Source organism: Oncorhynchus gorbuscha, linkage group LG09 (assembly GCF_021184085.1).
Source record: "Oncorhynchus gorbuscha isolate QuinsamMale2020 ecotype Even-year linkage group LG09, OgorEven_v1.0, whole genome shotgun sequence".
In the NCBI taxonomy this organism is placed as follows: Eukaryota; Metazoa; Chordata; class Actinopteri; order Salmoniformes; family Salmonidae; genus Oncorhynchus; species Oncorhynchus gorbuscha.
In genome coordinates this window covers 39,875,454-39,901,615 of record NC_060181.1, presented here as the reverse complement: position 1 = coordinate 39,901,615, position 26,162 = coordinate 39,875,454, and the positions used below count along the sequence as shown (strand labels likewise).

Sequence of the window (26,162 nt, the reverse complement as noted above, 5' to 3'; positions counted from 1 at the left end):
CCTTGTGAAGACTTACAGAAAACGTTTGACCTCTGTCATTGCCAACAAAGGGTATATAACAAAGTATTGAGATAAACTTTTGTTATTGACCAAATACTTATTTTCCACCATAATTTGCAAATAAATTCATTAAAAATCCTACCATGTCCTGGTGTGTTTAACTTGTCTAAAGTATGGTATCTTTAAAGCCATATTATATATATATTTTTTTTCTAGTTGAGTATATTATTTACATTGCTTTGTGTTGTCTCTGTGTGTGTGTGTGTGTGTGTGTGTGTGTGTGTGTGTGTGTGTGTGTGTGTGTGTGTGTGTGTGTGTGTGTGTGTGTGTGTGTGTGTGTGTGTGTGTGTGTGTGTGTGTGTGTGTGTGTGTGTGTGTGTGTGTGTGTGTGTGTGTGTGTGTGTGTGTGTGTGTGTAAAACTTAATAAACAGAGTTTAAAAAAATAAAAATAAAAATCCTACCATGTGATTTTCTGGATTTTTTTCTTTCTCATTTTGTCTGTGTACCTATGATGAAAATTACAGGCCTCTCTCATATTATTAAGTGGGAGAACTTGCACAATTGGTGGCTGACTAAATACTTTTTTGCCCCACTGTGTTTCCACCGGTCTAATGTCCATTGCTTTTGTGTTTCTTGGCCCAAGCAAGGCTCTTCTTATTATTGTTGTCCTTTAGTAGTGGTTTCTTTGCAGCAATTCGATCATGAAGGCCTGATTAACACATTCTCCTCTGAACAGTTGAGATTAGGAATGCACAATATATCGGTGAGCATATCGGAATCGGCTGATATTAGCTAAAAATGTCACCATCAGCATCGGCCCGATGTCTAGTTTAACGGCGATGTGCAAAACCGATGTCAAAGCCGACGTGCATACCTATATAACATAGGTAGATGACGTGCATACCTATATAACGTAGGTAGATGATGTACATACCTATATAACGTAGGTAGATGATGTACATACCTATATAACATAGGTAGATGATGTACATACCTATATAACATAGGTAGATGACGTGCATACCTATATAACGTAGGTAGATGATGTACATACCTATATAACATAGGTAGATGATGTACATACCTATATAACATAGGTAGATGACGTGCATACCTATATAACGTAGGTAGATGATGTACATACCTATATAACATAGGTAGATGACGTGCATACCTATATAACGTAGGTAGATGATGTACATACCTATATAACATAGGTAGATCACTTGCATACCTATATAACGTAGGTAGATGATGTACATACCTATATAACGTAGGTAGATGATGTACATACCTATATAACATAGGTAGATGATGTACATACCTATATAACATAGGTAGATGATGTACTGACACCACAAAAAATACAGCGCTACAACAGAACAAAAGCAGAAAGATACTAAGCGCAGACTTCCAACAACTAAACAAGTTCAAGTCAAGCAGTCATTTCAAAGAGTAACAACATTTCAGTGAGACAACTCAAAGGCGAAATCCATTAACACCAAGATGAATGGAATTCATTGCCCTTGACAATCAACTGTTCTCTGTTGTGGATGATGTTGGCTTTCGCCGACTGGTCGAGCACCTCGAGCCAGTCATGATCCTAACTGACCTAAGACAGGGCATTTCTACTAGGATTAAATGTCAGGAATTGTGAAAAACTGAGTTTAAATGTATTTGGCTAAGGTGTATGTAAACTTCCGACTTCAACTGTAGGTACAAGGACCGCTACTTCAATGCAGACAAGAAACATGGTTACAGACACATCTGGACAAGATGGAAATGGACACAGTGACAGTGTGCACAGAGGAAGAGAGGTCATGGACAGATAGAGCTGAAACTGCTTAACATGTATGATGAAATCCTGGTTGAGAATGAACAACGAAACAGCACAGCAAGTAAGTGAATGAAATAGGTTTTGATTATGTTTTACTGGAAATGGGGACATACGTAAATTCCAACAAAATAACTTTTTGGTCAGTATGTGTGTATGTTTCAAATATTTAACTGTACTAGAATGCTTAAAAGGCCGCAAAAACAAAATTGGGGCAAGGAAAATATTGGATATCTGTATCGGTCATATTGGTGCATCCCTAGTTGAGATGTATCTGTTACTTGAACTCGGTGAAGCATTTATTTGGGCTGCCATTTCTGAGGCTGGTAACTCTAATAAACATCCTCTGCAGCAGAGGTAACTTTGGGTTTTCCTTTCCTGTGGCGGTCCTCATGAGAGCCAGTTTCATCATAGAGCTTGATGGTTTTTGCGACTGCACTTGAAGAAACTTTCAAAGTTCTTGAAATGTTCTGTATTGACTGACCTTCATGTCTTAAAGTAATGATGGACTGTTGTTTCTCTTTGCTTATTCGAGCTGTTCATGCCATAATATGGACTTGGTCTTTTACCAAATCTTCTGTATACCCCACTTTTGACAGGTGGTGTTTATATATTTATATATATTTATATATATATTTATTTATATTTTTATATATATTTGCACCCATCTCAGTGAACTAATCCATTGCAGAAGCCAAGACTAAAAGCCAATTGATGCTTGATCCATAAATGTGGCTCCCTATGGAGAGTGTGACGCAATTGCGGAGCCTCCAGAGGCATGCAAAGTCCAAATTGAGCTTCGTACCGCATCACCGTGCGCCTCCCAAATGTCTCTGTCTAGCTCCGTATTGACATGATTGGTTGACGGTAGGTGGGGGCAGTACATCCTGTATGAACATAAACTCACTTCCTTGACGGCTTCTATCACAACCGCTTTGCACTGCTCCGCGAAGCCCTAGAAGTATCAATGCCCTGACTTCTGCAGAGGCCATATCACCTGAAATGCTGCATGTCCAATGGAGATGTCGTATTGACCATGTAGCACCCAGATGCACAATGCACTTCTCTCTCCAGAATGCACCCTCTCCTGCCAATTTGTGCACATTCATTGTTTCATAAAATAATAATTCAATAATAATTATTGTGTGAATTACTTCTGTTAGTTTGTTGTTGTATATCAATTCCCCATTACATATATCACCAGTAGTACATTTACCATTTATTCCTATAATTTCGAATCTAAAAGTTTTGCTTGGTTACGGTCATTTCTGTTCATGCAATCAATATATTATTATTGCAGTCTTTTACGGTTCTCATTGTTGGAGTAGACACATTGTTCGCAGAGCGCACAACCTGTGGTTTATTTCATTCCATTTACGAGTTTTGTCAATTCAATTTAGTCATTGTCTTTTGTTTGGAGCGCTCCTGTCAATGTTGAGTAAGGACTCGCACCTCATTACACTTAGATGTAGGCCTTTAGGCTACCTGGCCTGCGCGCAAATGTAGGCATGTAAAATGTGCCCATTAGGGGACCTGATAGTATTTCTGATTGGCTTGACGCACCACCACTGTGGTGGAGCTTCTCAAAGTCATGTTTTCTTCACTTCAAACGAAGTCATGTTTTTACATCCATTGAGAATGAAAGTAGTTTGTTCATCAACGTATCTCAAAAATCTTTCCAGCTCTCTCCCTTTCGATAACCAGTCAGTGTGAAAGGGAGATACTCTGATCAAGTGGAAACGTCATAAAATAGGCCTACCATATGACTTTTTATCCGTGCTTGACTTGGTCTGAAATAGGTTCCGGTACTCATTTTGGGTGCTGGTACTGGTGTTATATTTAGATGTAGGAACTCTACAATACTTTTGAGCTAATATTCTATAAGAGGAACCGGAGCTCAAGCAGTAGAACATGAGGTACCGGTACTCAGCGCCAGTGAGTTCCTGCCCAAGTCAAGCACTGCTACTTATTCCTTGAGCAAACAGCCTACAGCTGCACAAAAATTAGGGATTCAACAAGGGTTCTTCTCAGATCCTCAAAAGTTATTCACAAAACCTTGAGGTTGTTGGCACTGACAATTGCCCCCAAAAGGTTGTTCCAAGAACCCCATAGGAGGTGGGGTTCATCAAGGAACCTCCTTATTTGGTGGGGGTTCTTGCAGGAACCTAACTGCCCAACTGAAACATTTGAATTTGTATTTGAAAGGACAGCAGGTGCAGGCACTTAACTGAAAAATGTAAAGATCTCCTCAATTTAAGGTAAGGTTTGTCCCATATATGATCTACATTCATATTATTTTATAATGATACCATCTATCTTTTCATATTTGTGCAAATCTTTCTAAAACAGAAAAAGGACACAATTCAATGGATATCAATCAACAAAGAGGTAAGAATATGTGGGCTATAACAATATGTTGACTGCTAGCTGTATTGGGTGCAGATGACTGAACTGATCACTTTTGTGTCTGTGTCTTCAGGTATATAGAGGAGGAGGCACATAAAGGTATGTAATTTGGTATTGGTATGTTATGCAGATCACATGCACCAGCTTCCTCCCTTACCTCTTCATTAAATATCCCATAGGCCTCTACATTATGGACATGGTATATGTTTGCAAACCATTATCAAAACAGTTTTTTCATTCACATCTACCACAAAAACCAAGGTATGAATACTGTCGTATGCATGTTTTGTTAATCACCTGTATAATTACTCTTTTTTTGGATTCACAGACTTCACCCTCCCTACAACTCTGATGAATATAACAGGAAACAGGTTTGATCACCATGCACTGCAAAATCATTCTGGATATGGATACGGAGAACATTAACACAAAAAAATTGATACAGCGAACATTTGCCACTAAAATCACAATAAACACTGACAAGTAAAATATTGTGTTATTGTTATGCGTATTATTACTACTAATTATAATATGAGAAGGGGGGTGGTTCAAAAATGAACCCCAAAAGGTTCCTCAAAAGATTATTCGGGCCTCCCGAGTGGTGTAGCGGTCTAAGGCGACATCACTACAAACCCAGGTTTGAACCCAGGCAGTGTCAAAGCCGGCCCATGAGGCGGCGCACAATTGGCCGAGAGTCGTCCGGGTTAGGGGAGGGATTTCCTTGTCCCATCGTGCTCTAGCGATTCCTTGTGGCGAGCCAGGTGCCTGCAAGCTGACTTCTGTCGCCAGCTGGACTGTGTTTCCTCCGACACATTGGTGCGGCTGGCTTCCGGGTTACGCGAGCAGTGTGTCAAGAAGCAGTGCTGCTTGGCAGGGATGCATGGCTCTCGACCTTCGCCTCTCCCGAGGCCGTAGGGGAGTTGCAGCGATGGGACAAGACTGAAACTACTAATTGGATATCACAAGATTTGGGAGAAAAAGGGGAAAAAGTGTGTATATATATACTGTATAAGGTTCTGCAATGATCCATTAAAAGGGGTTATTTTAAGAACCCACAGTTTCAAATTGAAGAACCTGTAAAGGATACTCCAGGAACCTTTTATTTGAATTTAGAGTGGACCTGCAGGCTGCAATGTTTTTATTTGTTGGTTTAATGTAGGCTTTTTTTACATGGTTGGCAATGGCAATAAAAGTACGTTTTTAGGTTTGTACCATTTTCATTTAGATTTGGACATACATTTGATTAACCACATGTCAATGATTTTGAGATATGAAGACTTTATAATAAATTAAATGAAACTGTTCCACAATGTGCATATGAAAACCTTAACTGGCACGCAGATTGGTAATAATGGTTAAATAAATGGGCATTCCACATGAGAAATGTTGCCAACTCCTCCTCTAGCCTATTACCAGAGAGTAACGGAAGAATCTGATAAAACTAGCAGGAGCGGGAGGAGAATGGTTGGGTCAGGTAAAAATATATATATTCTGGTTACCTAGATCTCTGGTTCCCTCTTGTGTCATGTGTGTCTTATTACATCAAACAGTAAGCTTAAAGCATCAGACAAGCTCAATGCATATAGTTGAAAAAATACATGTCTAAAAATGTCGACCAATTGATTGGTCAAAAGAACAGACGACTTTCAAGTCAACAAAGACAGCCCTAGTAGATATCAACAGGCCGGATCCATAGTCTCATATCATCTCAGGGTGATAAAGATCCATAACATCCATAGCCTAGTATAATCAATGAATGGCATGTTCACAGTAACCTACACCGTCGACAAGAGGATCTAGACAGGTGAGACTGACGTGTGTTGTGTCTGACGTCCATAAGATGGGAGGCTGTGTGTAGTAGGCCTATGGGCGGGGCAGGAGACGTCTGGGGTGTAAGGGGATCTCAGAAGTCCAGACAAACGCATGTCAGTAGAGGGATACCTGCCATAGAGGATTCTCCAAGCCCAGCCTTACCTTGACCAATACTGTACTGTCACAGTGCTTCCTGGCCTGACGTAAACCAGACCTCATCCAAAGTCATTGGCTGTTATGCATCATCAGCATTTCCTCAGTATTGTGATTAATACAGACGTGACTAGTAGAAGAAGACAACCTGTATAATCCATCCGCAACTGATCGGTTCAGTCCGAATATTATGGAATACAAGAACATTACGAAATAGATGGGGATAAGAAAAGATGACAGTCTTATTTTGTCCCCAAAATGTAGGAAGTGAGGCAAAGAGGGAGTAAGAAATGGAGAGAAAAGGTAAATTATTCAGTGTATCTCCATGGAGATATTTAATTTCTTCTAAGTCATGTCTGTCCATTTCTTTCGCCCCCCCCCCAACTTCTTCTCTCTTCACCAACACACACACACATCTAATGATCTACAGTCATGAACGCTTTGTATGAATATGAACATACACACCCACAAAGTGTAGCCTTTCAGCCCTCAAACCTGGCAAGCACGCACACACACACACACACACACACACACACACACACACACACACACACACACACACACACACACACACACACACACACACACACACACACACACACACACACACACACACACACACACACACACACACACAGAGTCCAGTCCACTCTGACTGGATATTAAAAGCAAAGTAGGACACCAGACATTGTTGTTGGCCGTCCATTAGCTCCCGCAGCAGCACACACACACATACAGGACCACCAACACAAAACGTATGATACAGTAGACATAGAGAAGAGAGGAAGAGGTAATAGTGATGGGAATGAACTGAACAAGGGTGATGTGACATCCGTTTTACGGAATATCGGAAGATTCACTGACGGCTTGACCACTGTTATCAGTTATATATTCTTCCTCTGGCATTTGGTTGATCGAGCACACAGGCAGACAGAGACATGTGTAATAAGATTCCCTCCATAAACAGTGCTCTCTTCACCATCATCAGATAACAAGAGCAAACCGTTAAGACGGTCAAGAGGAGCTGGGCGATATAGAAATAAAAATTGCTTGAATTTTGATGCCACAAAGATGAATCGAGCGATAAGTTTAAAACATGAATGTAAACTACAGTGTTTTGTATTATCCTTTAATTAAACTACTACTACTGGTTTGATGGTTGTAATTACTCATTAACAAGCAAACTTGTTTCATTTCAAACGTCACATTTCTCTCGTATAGGCTACTTATCGTAATGAACGATAACATCAAAATGCCTGCGATAAGTGATCGTAATCCCATCATTTTCGGTTTATCATCCCAGCTCTATAGTCAAGACACAGGATATCCCACAAAACAAATCGACCTCAAGGCAAGTCTGCCAGGATCTTTACAGGGTGACACAATAATTATATCCCCATCTAGTGGTCATAAGTGCAAACTACAACTTTTTTTGTGATCCTATGTGATAAAAGTAGCACTGATGAAATGTGCTTGAGTCATCTTTGTTGGTCTAGGTGCAGACAGTGAATGTGGCCTTCACACACACACACACACACACACACACACACACACACACACACACACACACACACACACACACACACACACACACACACACACACACACACACACACACACACACACACACACATCAACATCCCAGACCCACTCCAATTCGCATACTGCCCCAACGGATCCACAGATGACGCAATCTCTATTGCCCTCCACACTGCCCTTTCCCACCTGTACAAGAGGAACACCTATGTGAGAATGCTGTTCATTGGCTACAGGTCAGTGTTCAACACCATATTGCCCTCCAAGCTCATCTCTAAGCTAAGGACCCTGGGCAAGACAAAGCCTCTTCCCCCTCAGGAGACTGAAATGATTTGGAATGGGCCCTCAGATCCTCAAAAAGTTCTACAGCTGCACCATTGAGAGCATCTTGACTGGCTGCACCACCGGTGGGTATGGCAACTGCTTGGCATCCGACCACAAGGCATTACAGCGAATAGTGTGCACGGGTCCAAGCTCTCTGCCATCCAGGACCTCTATACCAGGAAGTAATCCAATGGCTATCCGGACTATTTACATTGTGTTTGCACTTATTTGGACTCATCAGATATGCTGCTGCCACTGTTTATTATCTATCCTGTTGCCTCGTCACTTTACTCCTAGTTATATGGCTTGGGCTCTCAGCGTGTTCTGAGGTCATGTGTATGGGGCCTCTGTTGACGTGTGTTTTAAGTAACAGACATAATCGACTTGTAGCGTGGCCTTCCAACTCCCCTTTTCCCGGTCCAAATTGCTCACTTCCCCTTTCCCTCTTTCTCCGCGTCCCCTCAACACGTACTCTCTCGCCCACGTCTCTTTTTATATGTCATCATTACTCTTCTTCCCATCCTCCCCCTCTTTGAAGCTTTGCCCATTTTCTCTGTATGCTCTCCTTCCTCCTCTCTGTTCAATCTCTCTTTTAATTGTGGATTCCTCATTGGTTTCATCCCTCCCACTACTTTTCTCTGTGTCCTCCACAAAAAAAATGGTCTTTCTTCTCACAAACTTAAATTCAAATTCAAACGCTCTCTCTCTCTGTTTCACTTTTGCCCTCACTTTTCCAGTGTCTTTCCTGCTCCCTTCATAGCCATGGAAACCGGGAGACTGTGTGCATGCAGGTCCCCATGGCAACAGGGGAATAGGGCCGAGCCAGGCTAAGAGATGTCCTTTGCGCTGCCTGGTGACATTTTTGTTGAGCAAGAGCTCAGGCAGGCAGTTGCCTAGACGCCTCAATTCCATGCAGGCACCTTATATGTGGGGCCTCAGTACATAATGTGTGTAAATACATTTCCCCCCACTGCATCCACACACCCAGATACACTCTGCCTCCAGCCGACATTTACACATAGGTTATACCAGTCAGCAAATATCCAAATCCCTCAAGGCAAGACAGCTGCCTGGAAATAATTCCGAACTCGACAAATTATCCACAATAGCAGGAGATCTTGTTCTTGAACCATTTTTAAAATAACGTTCCTTTCATGTGATAAATGTAGCCTATGTTCCATGTGACCTGCAGATGCTCAACCTCAGCTGCTTCTGATGCTTCCAATTTCCACATGCCAATCTGTGACCAAACAGATTTTGGTCAAATTATTGTGGTCAAATTCATTCAATTTAACCCAAATAATACAGAATATTAGAATTATGACACAGTCACCATAGCATGTAGTTTTGCTTATATTTATTCTCACCTCATCCTCATCCTCCGTTGCATCAACAATGAAAACCAATAGGAAATATAAGAGTGCCTGGTCTCCTTGAATAAAGATGATAGATCTGTATTCTGCACCCCACCACACAACAACTTTGCCTTAACGTTTGAGCCAAGACGACAGTCAAAGGTCCTGCTGCCAGCAGCGAGCCAAGAACACTCTCTCATCATCAAACCACAACAATCTGACACACACAAAGCCTTGCCTCTACCCACCCACTCACTTACACACAATCTTGAAAGACTTTTGCACACACACACACACACACACACACACACACACACACACACACACACACACACACACACACACACACACACACACACACACACACACACACACACACACACACACACACACACACACACACACCCTAGCGGGCTGGCACCACAACACATCAGGACAGCTGTGAATTACAGCTCTTAGAACCAGGAGACGGGCACAACTGTCAACTGACAGTATGTCCAAAACCTCAAAAACATGGGTTCAAATGAGAAACATGGCTTCAAATGAGAAACATGGGTTCAAAAAAAGGAAACACGGTGTCTCACCGGAAACGCATGTCACAACTGATTCAGGCCAACAGGCCATAAAATAAAGACCTGTTTGTAGCTTTAGCATGACAGTTGACATCGCGTCACATGTAAACCGTGACGAATGGACCGACATTTTTTTTTCTCACACTCCTCCTCCTTCCTCCCTCCTTTTTCTTGACCTCTGACCAGGAATTTGTTGACTGCCTCCTCTCTCCTTCACACTGGTTAGTATATACAGCTGAATCCTGATAAATTTGCAAAGTATTCAGACCCCTTGACTTTTTACAGATTTTGTTAAATTACAGCCTCATCAATCTACACACAATACCCCATAATGATGAAGCGAAAACAGGTTTTTAGAAATGTTTTCAAATTGACTAAAAATAAATAATTACATAAGTATTCAGACCCTTTACTCAGTAGTTTGTTGTTGCACTTTTGGCAGCGATTCCAGCATCAAGTCTACTCGGGGATGACGCTAGAAGCTTCACACACCTGTATTTGGGGAGTTTCTCTGCAAATCTTCTCAAGCTCTGTCAGGTTGGATGGGGAGCATCAGGTCTCTCCAGAGATGTTCGATCGGGTTCAAGTCCAGTTTCTAGCTAGGCCACTTAAGGACATTCAGAGACTTATCCTAAAGCCACTCCTGTGTTGTCTTGGTTGTGTGCTTAGGGTCGTTGTCCTGTTGGAAGGTGAACCTTCGCCCCAGGCTGAGGTCCTGAGCGCTCTGGAGCAGGTTTTCATCAAGGATCTCTCTGTACTTTGCTCGGTTCATCTTTCCCTCGATCCTGACAAGTTTCCCAGTTCCTGCCTCTGAAAAACATCCTCACAGTGTGATGCTGCCACCACCATGCTTCAAAGGAGGGATGGTGTCAGGTTTTCACCAGACGTGGCGCTTCGCATTCAGTTCAAAGAGTTCCATCTTGGTTTGATCAGAAGAGAGAATTTTGTTTCTCATGGTCTGAGAGTTTTTAGGTGCCTTTTAGCAAACTCCAAGTGGGCTGTCGTGCCTTTTACTAAGGAGTGGCTTCCGTCTGGCTACTCTACCATAAAGGCCCGAATGGTGGAGCGCTGCAGAGATGTTGTCCTCCTGGAAGGTTCTCCCATCTCCACAGAGGAACTCTAGAGCTCTGGCAGGGTGACCATCGGGTTCTTGGTCACCTCCCTGACCAAGGCCCTTCTCCCCCAATTTCTCAGTTTGGCCGGGCGGCCAGCTCTAGGAAGAGTCTTGATGGTTCCAAACATCTTCTGTTTGATGGAGGCTACCGTGCTCTTGGGGACCTTCACTGCAGCAGAAATGTTTTGGTGCCCTTCGCAGATGTGTTCCTCGACACAATCCTGTCCAGGAGCTTCCTTCGACCTCACGGCTTGATTTCTGCTCTGAAATGCACTGTCAACTGTGGGACTTTATACAGACAGGCCTTTCCAAATCATGTCAAATCAATTGAATTTACCACAGGTGGACTCCCAATAAAGTTTTATACTTAAGTAAATAAGGTATCTCTGCTTTTTACTTGTAATAAATTTGAATAAAAATCTAAAAATCTGTTTTTGCTTTGTCATTATGGGGTATTGTGTGTAAATTGATGAGGAAAAACAATTATTTAATCAATTTTAGAATAAGGCTGTAACTAAACAAAACGTGGAAAAAAATCAAGGGGTCAGAATACTTTCAGAATGCACGGTAAGTGCAACCTGTTTAAGTGTTAAAATGTTTTGTTTAAGTGGATTGCAGTTCACCAGTCCTAAGTTCATTTTTTTTTTATGTTGATTCCTCAGTCTGGATATCTGCATTGTTCGCTGCTTAAGTGCATGATTCACAACAGTTATCAGGAGTCGACTAGATTCTGTTACACACCAGATCAATCCATCTCTTTTGTGTGCCTCTATTTTAGTGGACGACAACCCCACTGGGCACACGCTTGGTGAAAACGTTGTGAAATTACGTTGAACCAATGTGGAATAGACGTTGAATTGACACCTCAGCAGCTTGCATGCCTGAGGAAACGACCGCAACATACATAACCATTCTTGGTTTACTGTGTCTCAGTCGCTCATCACAAACACTCTCATAAAACCCAAGCTGGAACAATGACAGGTTCACTGATGAAAAGTGTTTTATTTTATCCTTAAGCCATAAACCTGGCAGATATGTTTGGAGTGGTATCACACACCTTTAGTGAAAGTACACGGTATTAACAAAAATATATATGCCTAGTTGCTGCTAATTGGAGAACTGCTATGATATATGTTTTTTCCACCCAAGGCTAGTACAATGCACTCCCAGCCCACATCCATGAGGGTAAAGTGGGATGGAGAGATTTACATCCTAGCTACATCCTCCAAACTCCCTCCAGTACAGCACAACAATTACAAAGAGAGCTAGTTCTTGAATTAGATCCAGATTAAACCTGACAACATTCCCATGTGTAATAAAATGTTGAGGTTATAATGAAAACCATTGCCACGCATTTGTCTCCAGTCTTCCCCCACTGAAGGGGGGCCATTATCAGTTCCCATCTCTGCATGTATACCCTGCCATTGCCAGTTGAGTGTTGCAGTAGTATACATTTACCAGAACGTCTTACCAGCAACACGCACCACCGCCCTCTCCGCCGGGTCCAGCACCGAGTCGTGGGTCTTCCTCTTCCTCCTCTCTCCTCTCTCGTGTCTGGACGGTCGGTTCCAAGGTAGGGTGTCCCCAGGGGGGCCCTGGGGCCCGGACGGGCAGGGGGACAGGGAGCCCCCCGAGCGCTCGCTACGCAAAGACCGCTCGCTCCTCTCGCTAATGCAGGAGCGCTCGCTCAGTGTCTCCTCGTCCGAGGACTCCATCACGCCAGAGGGCTGGAAAAAGAGAGGGGCTGGAGTAAAAGAGGAGGAGAAGAAATGGGGAAGAGTGTAGGGGAGGGGGTATAAATAAGGTCAGGACAAAAGGGGGGAAGAAAGAAGAGAGGAAAGAGGAGGGAAAGAAAGGAAGTATGAGAGATAGGCCATGCTGTATAATTCATCATCCACTGTGTAATCTGCCACAGCTCACGAATAATGCAAGGCTCCGTGGAATTCGTGTAAGTCACCGTGGTTATAACATCGATGGTGATGACGATAGGGAGGTGGACGGAGGAAGAATTAGGTTAACAGAACTGCCAGGTCTCAATGACGCTCAACGAGTTTGACGAGATCTAATTCATATGACAGAAGACCATTACTCAACTTTCAAGATGGAGATGATTGACATGAAGGCGAAGATGATGGCTAGACATCACAATGTCACTGGAGCTCTGTCGTGAAAACACCTCCAACTTCAATCAATAGTCAACGAAGGACTAGGACAGGAAACTTTAGAGCAGCGTGACTTCCATTACTCTACCATAAAAGATGATTGACAGGTGGGTCTTGGGGTCATGATGATGATGGTTCAACAGACATTGCTACTGAGTCACTGAGGTAATGATGTGGAAAGACCAAGGGACAGGTTGATCGAATACACTCACTCCGGGATCTATTAATACAGTCTGGGTCCTGGTCGATACTGGACTCTCCACCCAAGTCATGCAGAGAGAGGAGCACTGAGTTCTTCTGTGATCAGCTGGATGTGTATGGGACCCACGGGAACATGGACTACGGCTCTATCCATCGTATTGGGGATCAATAAAACTGACCTCAGCGCAGTGGTGTCTGGGGACTTTGAATGGGTTTTACTGTCTAAAGACTGACCCTGGAACAGTCCAGCCCATTCTATGCTAAATGACTGACACAATTTGATTCTGGTTTTGTTCAGCTATTTTTCAGACTATTCCTTTGCAGTTTTACATCTCATGGGGGTCCTAGATGACCACAAAACCACCACGGTTTTCCATCTATCTAAATAAGGAAAGGCATTTTAAAAAGGAGTTTTGGGATTCCATCCATAAGCAGCCATTTGCAATTAACTGAAATTAGTTCACACTGCTATGCTTTATCTTGGCCAGGTCGCAGTTGCAAATGAGAATTTGTTCTCAACTAGCCTACCTGGTTAAATAAAAGTTAAATGAAAAAAAATTATAATAATAAAAATACAAACTCCTTACTACTACAGCTGTGGTTAGGTAGTGGAAATATTTCATTGAGATGTGAGTAGTAAGTCAAACAAGCTAGATACTATTTCCATCTGTGATAACTGTGGTGAATTTCCCTGTACCTGTATCCCTGGGCAGAACGCCTGCCCTACTTCCTCCAGCATGTCTCTTGAGGTACCAGGAAGGGGTTAACTCTTCCTAGCATCCTCAGCGTGCAGTTGGATTACTCAGTTCCCTGCTGCTGCCTGACAGAGTGTTGGTTCTGAGGCGACCGGAGCCAGTGGTTTATAAATAGAGACAGAATGGGGGTTCAAAGCCACGCTGTGTCATTATGGCTTTGAAAGACATCTTTTGAAAGAAAAACCAGAAAAAACCCTAAATAAAGTCATATTACAATAATTTCCTTTCCAATACAGCCCCCCTCTGTTCTCTCTCGCAGTCCTCTTCTCTCTTCTCTCTTCCCTCTCCCTCTGTCTCTGTCCTCTTCCCTCTCTCTCCCCCTGACAACAGTTGTTGGAGTTGGACCGTGTATGGACGCAGAACAGTTGACTGGGTTAATTTATAACTTGGCCTCCGGATTTGCCTGGCCATGGACACAAGGTGTTCCCATCCAGAGCCGGGACTGAGTGATTCCAAAACAGCATTCCTTCATATCGTTTGGACCGACTAAACGATGAACAGCTGTTGAATCCTCAATCCTCATTGATAGTTGAATAGGCATAAAGGCATATAATCCACACGGTGCTGTGTACATGCATGAATATTCTTGGAGACAGTTGAGCGATCCTCATAGATATAGACCCCCAGCTATTAGTAATTCTGACACAATGACTAGACTCTCAACTCCCCCCTCACTGGCGATCCAGACACGCTCCGATACTGAGAGCCACTGTCAAAAGTCACAGCTAGTGAGGTGCTGCTGGAGTTGACTGTCTGAGGGAATGAACATGGCAGGGAGATAGGAGAGTGTGTGTGTGTGTGTGTGTGTGTGTGTGTGTGTGTGTGTGTGTGTGTGTGTGTGTGTGTGTGTGTGTGTGTGTGTGTGTGTGTGTGTGTGTGTGTGTGTGTGTGTGTGTGTGTGTGTGTGTGTGTGTGTGTGTGTGTGTACTGCATATGCAGGTTATCGTTTTTCTTGTTCTGGAGGCAGCTCTCCAGAGTGGTCACTAGCTAGCACAGCCAGAAAGGTAATACAAGCAGACTTTAACCCTAGACACACTGCTAACCCTAATGCTATAGCCCCAACATTTAAATTAAGACCAAAAAGCTCATTTTTGTTTTCATAAATGTTTATAATATAGCCACTTTTGATTTTGCAGCTGGCCTATCTAAGGGAAATCGCTCAGTTCTGCCTCCAGGTCAAGACTCACGTCAAGTAACGTCAACCTGCACTGTGCATATGTGCATGCTTTTGTGTGTGTGTGTGTGTGTGTGTGTGTGTGTGTGTGTGTGTGTGTGTGTGTGTGTGTGTGTGTGTGTGTGTGTGTGTGTGTGTGTGTGTGTGTGTGTGTGTGTGTGTGTGTGTGTGTGTGTGTGTGTGTGTGTGTGTGTGTGTGTGTGTGTGAGAAAAATCTATGATAATGAAATCAAACGTCATGTTCCGATCATCTCACTCCAAGCTGTGACCAATATTTCCAGAAGTGCAAACTGTCATATCCCTTGTGTCAAGAGGATGCTCTCCTGAGAGAATGCTGTGGTCAGCGATGGAAGCATGCGTTGCTCTCAGGGATGTACTCAATGTATCCTCGGAGGAATCTGTTTTATCGGTTGTTCAAATAAGCTTCTAGAAAAGCACTATATTGGTTGTTTTATCGTACCGCACACACCGCCTGTTATGGTGTGTAGCTACCGGTATAATGATGTTGCGGGACTATAATGATGATGTCTCTCTGGTGTCCCTGCCCGTCATGACAAGACACACAGCGCATATCGAGTGGGATCAAATGAGGAAATTCAGAGATAAATGGCCAGATCTGATCTTGTAGACAGACAGACAGCCGGGCAGGAAGACGAACGGACAGGCAGGCAAGTAGATACAGACAGATGGGCAGCCAGGCAGACTGACAGAGATAGTGATAGATTGTTAATTGAGACAGATGTCTAGTTGACACAGTACTGTCTGACATTGCTTTTTGTTTTTACTGAAAAGCCAACACAGAGTAGTTGATGGCGCAGCCTCAGCACATTTTATTCCATATGGTTTCACATTGGTGGTTTCCGATTCCGGAATATTTCATGTGAAAAAAGGGGTGTGTCCATGTGCGCCGCAGCTGAAAAGGGCGTGAGAGTAGTAGCCATACTCTTTGGCAATGAGTATGAAGTATCACACTGGAATAGGAGAAAATGTGCCAATGGTTTAAAATGGGATATAAATGACTACTTGACTGTTTACCTCGACTCGTGTGGGGCTAGATTGACAAACTGACCGAATATTAGCTAATGAGTTATGATCATCACAAGGATGCTCACAACAGGGAAATACATATGGCCATCTGGTGTGTGAATCGACGGGTGACTCCTGTATCTTGCTTTCACCTCTAGCACAGATTTTTGTTAGATTTTCCAGACAGCCTTCAGCGTGAGGAAGGCTGCAAATAAAACGACGTGTGTAAAAACAGACTGTAGAACATTCATTGATGCCGCTCTAGGGACGTCTTTGAGGAGTGCACGGTCCCCATGGTATTATTACCGATAATTAATGGCCGATCAATAAAATTATCCTATTCAGGGACACCTTCTATTCAGAAATCGAACATAAATTACACAATAGCTTGAATAAACAGCTCTCGCACAAGGCTATGGATTTATAGAAATCACAATAGACCATAGCCATAAGAATGTGTGTTCTGTTGAAGAGTTGATATGCGTTATGAGGAAAAGCTAGGTAAGGGTTTTAATATGTAGCGGAAACGGTGTGCACGAGTGATCATAGATCGATCCTATTTCGAAATGTCGTGGGGAACGAAGGCAAGGAGCATACTGGGGCCCTTTGTCCACACTGCCTGCATAACGGGCTAATAACATTTATCCATTTGTGATGCCGGTGTTAACAAAAATGCGTTGTGTCACTCTCATTAGTAGAATAACAGCGTTAGTCTATTCGACCTACAAACCACTTCTCATTTCTCCTTTTCAAGCACAAAGCATCTAAACCAGGACCAAGCATGGATAAAAACATCGATTTTGATAGTCTATAATAAAACGATAGACCAAAATAATCTTAACTCTCTGTACATTAGTATTTATATCCTAATGAATTACACCAATCATTTTATGAATTGCATAAATATCAACTTTTTACTATGCAATTAAGAACAGATATTGAATAAGGGAATAGTTTTACCACATCGGTAATACAAATGCAACTGAAAATCAACCACAATACATGCATTATATCATATGTATTTCACAATCTCAGACGTCTGGCAATATGATTCAGACTACACATGGTGTGTTCCACGACACCGAAACCTTACCGGGGAATAGCGGTCCTCGAGTCGGAATATTTTACGGGGTTACAGAGACAGGGATGTTGTGGCTCTTCGAGTCGCCCTCCTCACGACAAGCGTCTTTCCTCTTTCGGAAGCACGTTTAGGTACAGACGGTCTGATCAGGGCTGCTACTCAGCCGTTTGTACTGACCCGGGACAAGGAAGCGATGAATACCACGACTGTGATTCGGTAATGGCTGTCTATTCCCCTCCTTCCCTCTCACTCCTTTTCTCCCGTTCTTTCCTGTCTCTACAACCCCCACCTCGCTCTTTACCCCTCACTCTCGCTCTACTGACCTCATCAACGGGTAGGCTATATCAAGGGTTTAACATTTAACCCATAGCTATTGGAGAGGAGATGGTAAGTGTCGCGAAAATGGAATTTCGGTGTGTTCTAACTTCAACTACACTATTCGTTCACGGCCGACTGGCACGACGCACGCTATTTTTTTTTTTTGGGGGGGGGGGGGGGGGGGGAAAGAGGCGTTTACTTTCGGCATATTTGTGGATGCATGGCAACCACGAAATAGCTGTGTTTAGCTACTGCTTTTGCAACAGGTCTTTCTTTGTCTTTGCATGTGATCATATTAATCCTTAATCCTTAGATCTATCACAACTGTTTCTCCTGACCCCTCCTCCAATATGTATTAATGCAACTAAATAACTATACATTGTCAGAGTTTTTTTACGACCCTCCCAGTCCAGCTTGTCCGGCCGGGAGAATAGCTTGCAAGAATGGTCCTCCCTGTATAACCATTGGCCACTATATACACGGACCCTCCCTCCCTCCGCGGAGCAGTCAGAGACGGAATGCTGTCCAACAGTTCAGGATGAACTAGGCTCGCTGCTGATGCTTTAATCAAACAACGGCTAAAGCCAATTCTGTGGGACTGGCCAAATGAAAAGCAGTGCAATTTTGCAACTTAGACCGGAGACTTGCTTCAGAAGATAAAAGGTCGCATAAGGTTTGGCTGTAATATGTAACAGGCTGCTTAACTTAGCTGACATAATAAAACAATCTCCTTTAAAATCCCATTTGTTAATCAAAATAAGGGAAGACCGCATTTCTGTAATTGAAAATTAATCAGGTCAACTGCAAGGCAATAAAGCAGTACAATAGGCCTATAGTTTTGTAAAAGAAAATGCAGTGCCCAGACAGGCCAAAATCCCCTTAACCAAACACTTGATTAAAACCTTGTGATGACTAGCCTAGACCACATACTGTTTGTTGCCTTTTCACCTTGTCCCACGGCCTAGATACAATGTCAGCACCAGACTCTGTAATGAATCAGAAAAGTAACGTGCAACCCTTTGGCGGGAGTCAGGCCATGAGACAATCTTTTGGAACTTCTGAAAAATCCAGCTTCTACCAGCACCCCTCCCTCCACACACTTCATCAAAACGGTTTATCGGCTATATTGTGACAGTATTGGTATCTCTTCATTTTTGTAAATAACCCTTGTGATTATAAGGCAGAGGCTAAACTCACTCCATAATACTTCATTCTCCACTCTATATTAGCAAGTAATAAACCCTTTATTTGTGTTGCCACTAAACGCGATGGACATCAAACTTTTGTCAAACATTGTAACCGAAGCCTATTTACTTCAAATATGATTTGACACGATTCGGTAGATGGGATATTGTGTAGTACTTACTTGGCTCTTGACGCCACCTTGTGGTGACATGGAGGATCTCGTCATCTTATTCGGGCTGGTGAAACGCGTGCTAATTTAATTGGGATTTCAGAGTACAGAGTTCATATTTGAATTTCATTAGGAGAAGCTGATCAACTAATCCGTCAACTCTGATATTTAACAGAATTAGGTGACAGGGTTTAGAGTTGAGTGGGGTTCAGATATCATCAACCTCGCACTTCCAAGCAAGGCTGGTTTATAAGGATGTTTCTGATTGTCATTTCTGCAATTGTCAGATGTTTAGTTTTTTCAAGGATATTAATCATGCTGGTTATATCGTCTGTAGTACTTCAACTGTTGCTATTTTTGTCCTAAAACAAGTAAGCTAATTTGAAATCATTTCATTTTTCTAACAAATACATTCACGCTCAAAACAAATTGTCTTGTATTGTGTAGTTAGTATGGTATTACAAATGGAATAAAATCTGTAGTATTAACACATTCAAAACCAAGATCACAAATATCAAATATAGTGAACAAACTTAAACCTGTGTGCACATATCATAAATCACATTTCTGTCCCTTTCTTCCAGTCATCTCTCCCTACACTGTACCTAAAAAAGGAGAAAGAGAATGTCACACAAGGTTCATGGTCAATAACATTTATTTGCAAACTTGCAAAGGGTTGGACACAAACAATAAAGAGATATCTGAACACACACTATTATACACAAGTTGGTGGGGACACCTTGTGGTCAACAAGGTTAAATTGGGTCAAGGCCTGTCATCAGCCTGAGCGCCGGTGTGGTGCGCTGGGGTCTGGTAGGTGCCCTCCTTCACCATCTTGTCCCGCTGCTTACGGATCTCATACAGCCTCTTGTGCTACAGACAGACAGAGAGAGCAAGCCACTTCAGACACTTAGTTGTGAGAGAGGCTGTCAAACATTTTGGGGGGTGCATGCTCAGAACTTCTTAAGGAGGTATTGGTATGTTTTTTCAGCTCATTGCTGATCAAAACCACAATTCTCTTCATTCATCAACTCAATGTATTTTTAACAACAAAAACTCTCAAAACAAAAGCATTTCCTATAGTCTTGACGCTCTTAATTTGGTAATCAGCACCAAAGATTCCTCCTTCTCCAACAACAGGTAGAGCTGGAAAGGATGGACTGGGGGTGTGAACATTTCAAAAAGGTCAAATGTTTCAACGAAATTGGGATCCTTAATGTTAAGAAAAGTCCTTGACCGAAAAACTTTTTTCTTGTTGTTAAAGTCAATGCAGAACAGCATAAATGGTACATTTCCGCAAAAATAAGAGCGTTGAAGCGTGATGCTCAACTTCTCCACTGTTTTGGTGCCCGGTCTACCACACTGTAAACCGCGTGAAGCAAACCAGTGCACGAGCAGATACTTTATATGTTGCATCTCACTCATCTCAACATCCTAGCCCATTCATTGATGAAATGCCTTGCTTTACTGAAGTTGCGAGACATTGCATGCCAAGAATCGCGAGATACAGCATTCCATTGCTAGATGGCAATAGATTGGCCTAGTGCACAGTTCTGACTGTCTGCCGACCTTCCTATACTGTGCCCTCCCCTCTCTCTCCGTCCCTTGCAAGCTCGCCATGACAGATGCGAGTATAGGGCCGTCCCCAACTAAAAACACAATCTGTTTGATTGGTCGAAAAAAGTTAAACTGTGTATTTTTCCATATATACAGAGCATTCAGACCTCTTGAATTTTTCCACACTTTATGTTACAGCCTTAGTCTAAAATGGATTACAGTTTTTTCCCCCTCATTAATCTTACACACAACCCCACAATGACAAAGCAAAAATAGGTTTAAAGGCATTTTTGTAAATGTAAAAAAAAAGTTTACTGAAATATCACATTTACATAAGTATTCAGACCCTTTACTGAGTACATTGCTGTAGAACCTTTGGCAGCGATTACAGCCTCGAGTCTTCTTGGGTATGACACAACAAGCTTGGCACACCTGTATTTGGGGAGTTTCTCCCATTCATCTCTGCAGATCATCTCAAACTCTGTCAGATTGGATGGGGAGCGTCGCTGCACAGCTATTTTCAGGTCTCTCCAGAGATGTTCGATTGGGTTCAAGTCCGGGCTCTGTCTGGGCCACTCAAGAACAGGCAAGGGCTGTTTTCTTGTCTCCTAACTTTGCTGCTACGTCCGCCGCATTGTCCTCAACACCAATATGCTGGTTAACTTTGCTATTACGCACATAGCAACATGGTCTAGGAAAAGGTGCGAATTCAACAGTGCATTGATGTTTCAGAAGCGCGGACAGTGACCGCTATGAAATGCATTTGTTATAAAATAATATAATTTTTATTAGTGTTGCACCATTGTCCTTAGGCATGTGCTACTGAAGTTGTATATGGTTAAGAGTGATGGACTGTGCCATCCCCACGGCCTCCACAATGGATTAGTCCACTCAGACAGGTGTCTTGTACACCATGATATTTTTATTATTGCTTTTGCTACTGCTCGACTAAAGAAATCTCGGGCGACCAACAGCCTATCGACTAAACAATCAACCAGTCGACTTAAGACAGTTGCTGCCAACAGCGCAGCTGCATTATGAATTCACGTGACATTTTAAGCTTTTTTCTTATCGTTTTAATGTACATTTAAACATACATTTTCCATTTGTCACATCCCTCGGATGAACACCCATGTAGGAGGACAAGCAGTTATTTTTGATCAGACATGGATATCAACGGACAACTCCTCAACAGGTCTTGGTTGATGAAATCACAAGTGTTTATTGGGAAAGGACATGAACATCACACACAAAATCAATCTTCACAGTTCACACACACTCTTCAGCTCAGATATCCTACACTCACCGTCTTCTCTCTGTGCATGCACTCATAGAAGTCCTCAAACTCGAGCTTGCATTCCTTCTTGGCACGGGTCTGACCAATGCCATCCGCACACTCGATCCACTCCTTCTCAAAGGCGTGGCAGCGGGGTGCCCGTTTATATGGCTGCTCTCCACCCTGGATCAACATCCATTTGTCTAGGTTGATGCCCAACTTCCCCTGGAGGTCGATGAACGGCATGATGCTGCAGGAGGGGGGAAGAGAGAAGAGCAAGAGTGATGCTAAAGGTTTCTGATTAGAAAGGGGTCTTTCTGTGGCATCGTGGTTTTGGCAATGCAAGAGTCATTGCAGCCATAATAACAAAGGGTGCATTCACTAACATTAGGAACCAAGCAGAAGCAAACAGATTATGTAGGGTGTTCATCAATACAATTATTAATTTATTCAAGATTTATACAAATATGTCCATTCAATCAGAAAAACAGCAGTTCAAACCCCATATCTCTACCATATATGGTTCAAAAGTTAGGACTATTTACTCTGAGAATTTAGCATGTTTAGAGTGACTGTAACGCCATCACAGTGGTCACTTCACCAATAAGGCCCGGGGGGGTGTGGTATATGTCCAATATACCACTGCTAAGGGCTGTTCTTACCCACGACGCAACACGGAGTGCCTGGATACAGCCCTTAGCCGTGGTATATTGGCCATATACCACTAACCCCCGAGGTGCCTTATTGCTATTATAAACTGGTTACCAATGTAATTCCAGCAGTAAAAATAAACGTTTCGTCATACCCGTGGTATACAGTCTGATATGCCACAGCTGTCCACCCAGTTTATAATGCTCAACACAACTCTGTCAATATAACGCTGTGACGCTGCTCAAGCTGACAAGCGGCTGCAGGTTTGTGAATGAAAACATGGGCTTTTTCTAAATTAAATTAGCTGAATACAAAACTAAATAAGGACTAGATAGATTTATTTACAAGACTAACAGACTGAATTTCAATATCCACCCTCTGCGAATACAATCTATCCTTGTTATCATTGTGTATTTCTTTCTCTTTCCATTTAAATTGCCATAGAAATAGCCCCTCAATGTAGATTATTGCCAGTTATAGGCAATAAAAGACAAGGATCTGGAGATCATTACTAAGGTATCAAGTTGATTTTGATTGGTCCAACCAGCGGAAACACCTCCAAATGGTACCACCTCACAACACCAAATATGGAAGAGACAAACATGAGCTGCGAAGTCTAAACGGTCAATATTTTTTACTTGTTTTTGCTACTGCTCGACTAAAGAAATCTCGGTCGACCAACAGCCTATCGACCAAACAATCGACCAGTCGACTAAATGGGGTCAGCCCTATGCAAGTGTTTGTGTTCTCGGAAGTACGGCAACTAATCAGTCTCCTCCAAAAATACAGAATCTTAGGAGTCGATTCCGCTAGGAATATTGACACTGCAAGGAGTCGAGGAATCAATTATTTTAGAGTCCACTCTCCACTACTACGTCATCGTCGTTAAACAGTTGGAAAAATGGCAGAGAAAGGCAAGCGAAAGCATCAGTCCCGTATGGCAATACTTTGTGAATTTAAATGAGAAGGAATCGCAAAACGGTCACAGCAAAATAATGTTCATATTTCCTCAACACTGTCAAGTACAAATATATTAAGGTTATAATATTGTAGAGAACAATATAATGATTCATTCTGTTATTTATAATGACATAGGACAAAGAAAACGACGTTGTGACATTCATTTCGTAGCACCCTCTTGAATTGCCCCATTTTTCACTACATTGTGTGCAACAGAATTTGTCCAATAAAAACTGGTTTTAGTTGGAAAACTGATGAGTAAAAGGTTTCAGTTGCTTCTTCTGTGAGGTTTAACGGCGGTTGGCATCCAATTTGTTGTATTACCGCCACCTACTAGACTAGAGTATAACTCCCTTATACGTTACTTGAAAAATAAAAATGTACTAAATACCCTACCATCTAACACTACACTCATTAATTTCAAAGTTATATAAAATAAAATTAACACCCCCCTACTCCACTAATTAAATGTATTTACTCCTACATCATGACATCACCACTTAACACGTCCTGTAACTCTTCTGCTGTCAAGTCTGGCACACCCAAATACCTCTGCAGCTGCCACCAGAACCTCAATTTTCCGAGACTTCCGATCCATCTCTGCAGTACAGTTGATAACCATTGCTATAAATGCTAAATATCCAATATTACTGAAACGTATTTCACTTTTTGGCCTCTCCCTCTGTACTGGTATATCTCTACTACTCTCACCACTCCTCCCCCTTAACCCATCTTCCTCTACTTTCTTCACTGCCTCTGCATATGACAACTTCTGTTCTACTCTAACCCTGGAAACCTCAACCTTTTGCAACTGTTTGTGTTAGAGGTGGATGAAATCTCTTGACATTTTTCAGAGAGCCCTCTAGCTGTAAATTATTGTTCATACAACTGGAGGCATCCATATGAATTCAGGTCCAATAGCTAACGTTACATGTTCAGTAAAATGACCTAGCTAACGTTTCTAACTCTCGAGAAGGGGCCACATACACAGCCATAGGCGCTAGCATTAGAGTAATACATTAATGGGCAAATTAGCTACTATACAATGTCTAGCCTAGGACAGTTGTTTCAAACATGATAGTTAGCTACTGTAGCTAGTTACCGTTACAGCTTGCCAACCTTAGCTAGTTAGCTAACTAATGTTAGTCATCGCAACGTTGCAATTAGACATTCATACAAGCCTATTATCTAACGTTAGCTAGTATTATTAACGTTAGTTCTAGCTATTGGTAGCTAGCAATATTTAGCAGCCATGGGATGCACTTATTGCCCTCGACTTCATTGTCTAGCTAATTGTTGATAAACTGACTAAAGTCAGCTACTGACTAACAGGCCACTCGCGCTGTGTGTTGTGACTCACTAAACTGTTTCTCCGCATTGTTGAAGTGCAAAAATAAGTTATGGTTGAATAGTTAAACTACTGTATTGTCAAAAGGTATATAAATATGGTATAACTGTCATTATTTACCGCGTTTTGTCGAAGTCACTTTAACCTTCTGTGTCGGTCCCCGTTACTTTACGGTAGAGTGAGCCTAAGCCTGAAATCAGATGGTCGCTTGGAAACCCAGCCTATATTTACGACACTACTGTAAAGAACCTAGGGGTCAAACTGGGCGATGTTGAGGAAGCAAATCAAATGTTTCGTTTATCAAGCCACAAGACGACTTCGTGATAAATTATATCAAATATGTTATAGACTACAAAATTGTAAGAACAGATCTTGCTGGAGTCAGATGTTAAAATGTGTAATTTAGCTTATTAAACAAAACTGTGTAGTTACATTTACATTTAAGTCATTTAGCAGACGCTCTTATCCAGAGCGACTTACAAATTGGTGCATTCACCTTATGACATCCAGTGGAACAGTCACTTTACAATAGTGCATCTAAATCTTAAAGGGGGGGGGTGAGAGGGAATACTTATCCTATCCTAGGTATTCCTTAAAGAGGTGGGGTTTCAGGTGTCTCCGGAAGGTGGTGATTGACTCCGCTGTCCTGGCGTCGTGAGGGAGTTTGTTCCACCATTGGGGGGCCAGAGCAGCGAACAGTTTTGACTGGGCTGAGCGGGAGCTGTACTTCCTCAGTGGTAGGGAGGCGAGCAGGCCAGAGGTGGATGAACGCAGTGCCCTTGTTTGGGTGTAGGGCCTGATCAGAGCCTGGAGGTACTGAGGTGCCGTTCCCCTCACAGCTCCGTAGGCAAGCACCATGGTCTTGTAGCGGATGCGAGCTTCAACTGGAAGCCAGTGGAGAGAACGGAGGAGCGGGGTGACGTGAGAGAACTTGGGAAGGTTGAACACCAGACGGGCTGCGGCGTTCTGGATGAGTTGAAGGGGTTTAATGGCACAGGCAGGGAGCCCAGCCAACAGCGAGTTGCAGTAATCCAGACGGGAGATGACAAGTGCCTGGATTAGGACCTGCGCCGCTTCCTGTGTGAGGCAGGGTCGTACTCTGCGGATGTTGTAGAGCATGAACCTACAGGAACGGGCCACCGCCTTGATGTTGGTTGAGAACGACAGGGTGTTGTCCAGGATCACACCAAGG

General features: G+C 42.6%; 2 protein-coding genes across 2 annotated transcripts in view; both read right to left on the bottom strand.

Annotated features, from left to right (window-relative positions):
- Window positions 1-17,917, bottom strand: part of LOC124044378 (microtubule-actin cross-linking factor 1-like) — a 288,208-nt gene extending 270,291 nt beyond the window's left edge. The window contains 2 exon segments of the mRNA XM_046364030.1: window positions 12,579-12,851; window positions 17,519-17,917. Of these exon segments, the coding sequence (XP_046219986.1) occupies window positions 12,579-12,822 (244 nt within the window). The 5' untranslated portion in view covers window positions 12,823-12,851; window positions 17,519-17,917.
- A 1,898-nt stretch (window positions 17,918-19,815) lies between these two features.
- Window positions 19,816-25,242, bottom strand: LOC124043612 (NADH dehydrogenase [ubiquinone] iron-sulfur protein 5-like). Its single transcript, XM_046362383.1, has 3 exons — window positions 25,091-25,242; window positions 22,042-22,261; window positions 19,816-20,051 (listed from the first exon to the last, which is right to left on the bottom strand). Exons 2-3 carry the CDS (start codon window positions 22,255-22,257, stop codon window positions 19,944-19,946), a joined length of 324 nt encoding a protein of 107 aa, XP_046218339.1. The 5' UTR covers window positions 22,258-22,261; window positions 25,091-25,242; the 3' UTR covers window positions 19,816-19,943.
- Window positions 25,243-26,162: the final 920 nt, after the last annotated feature.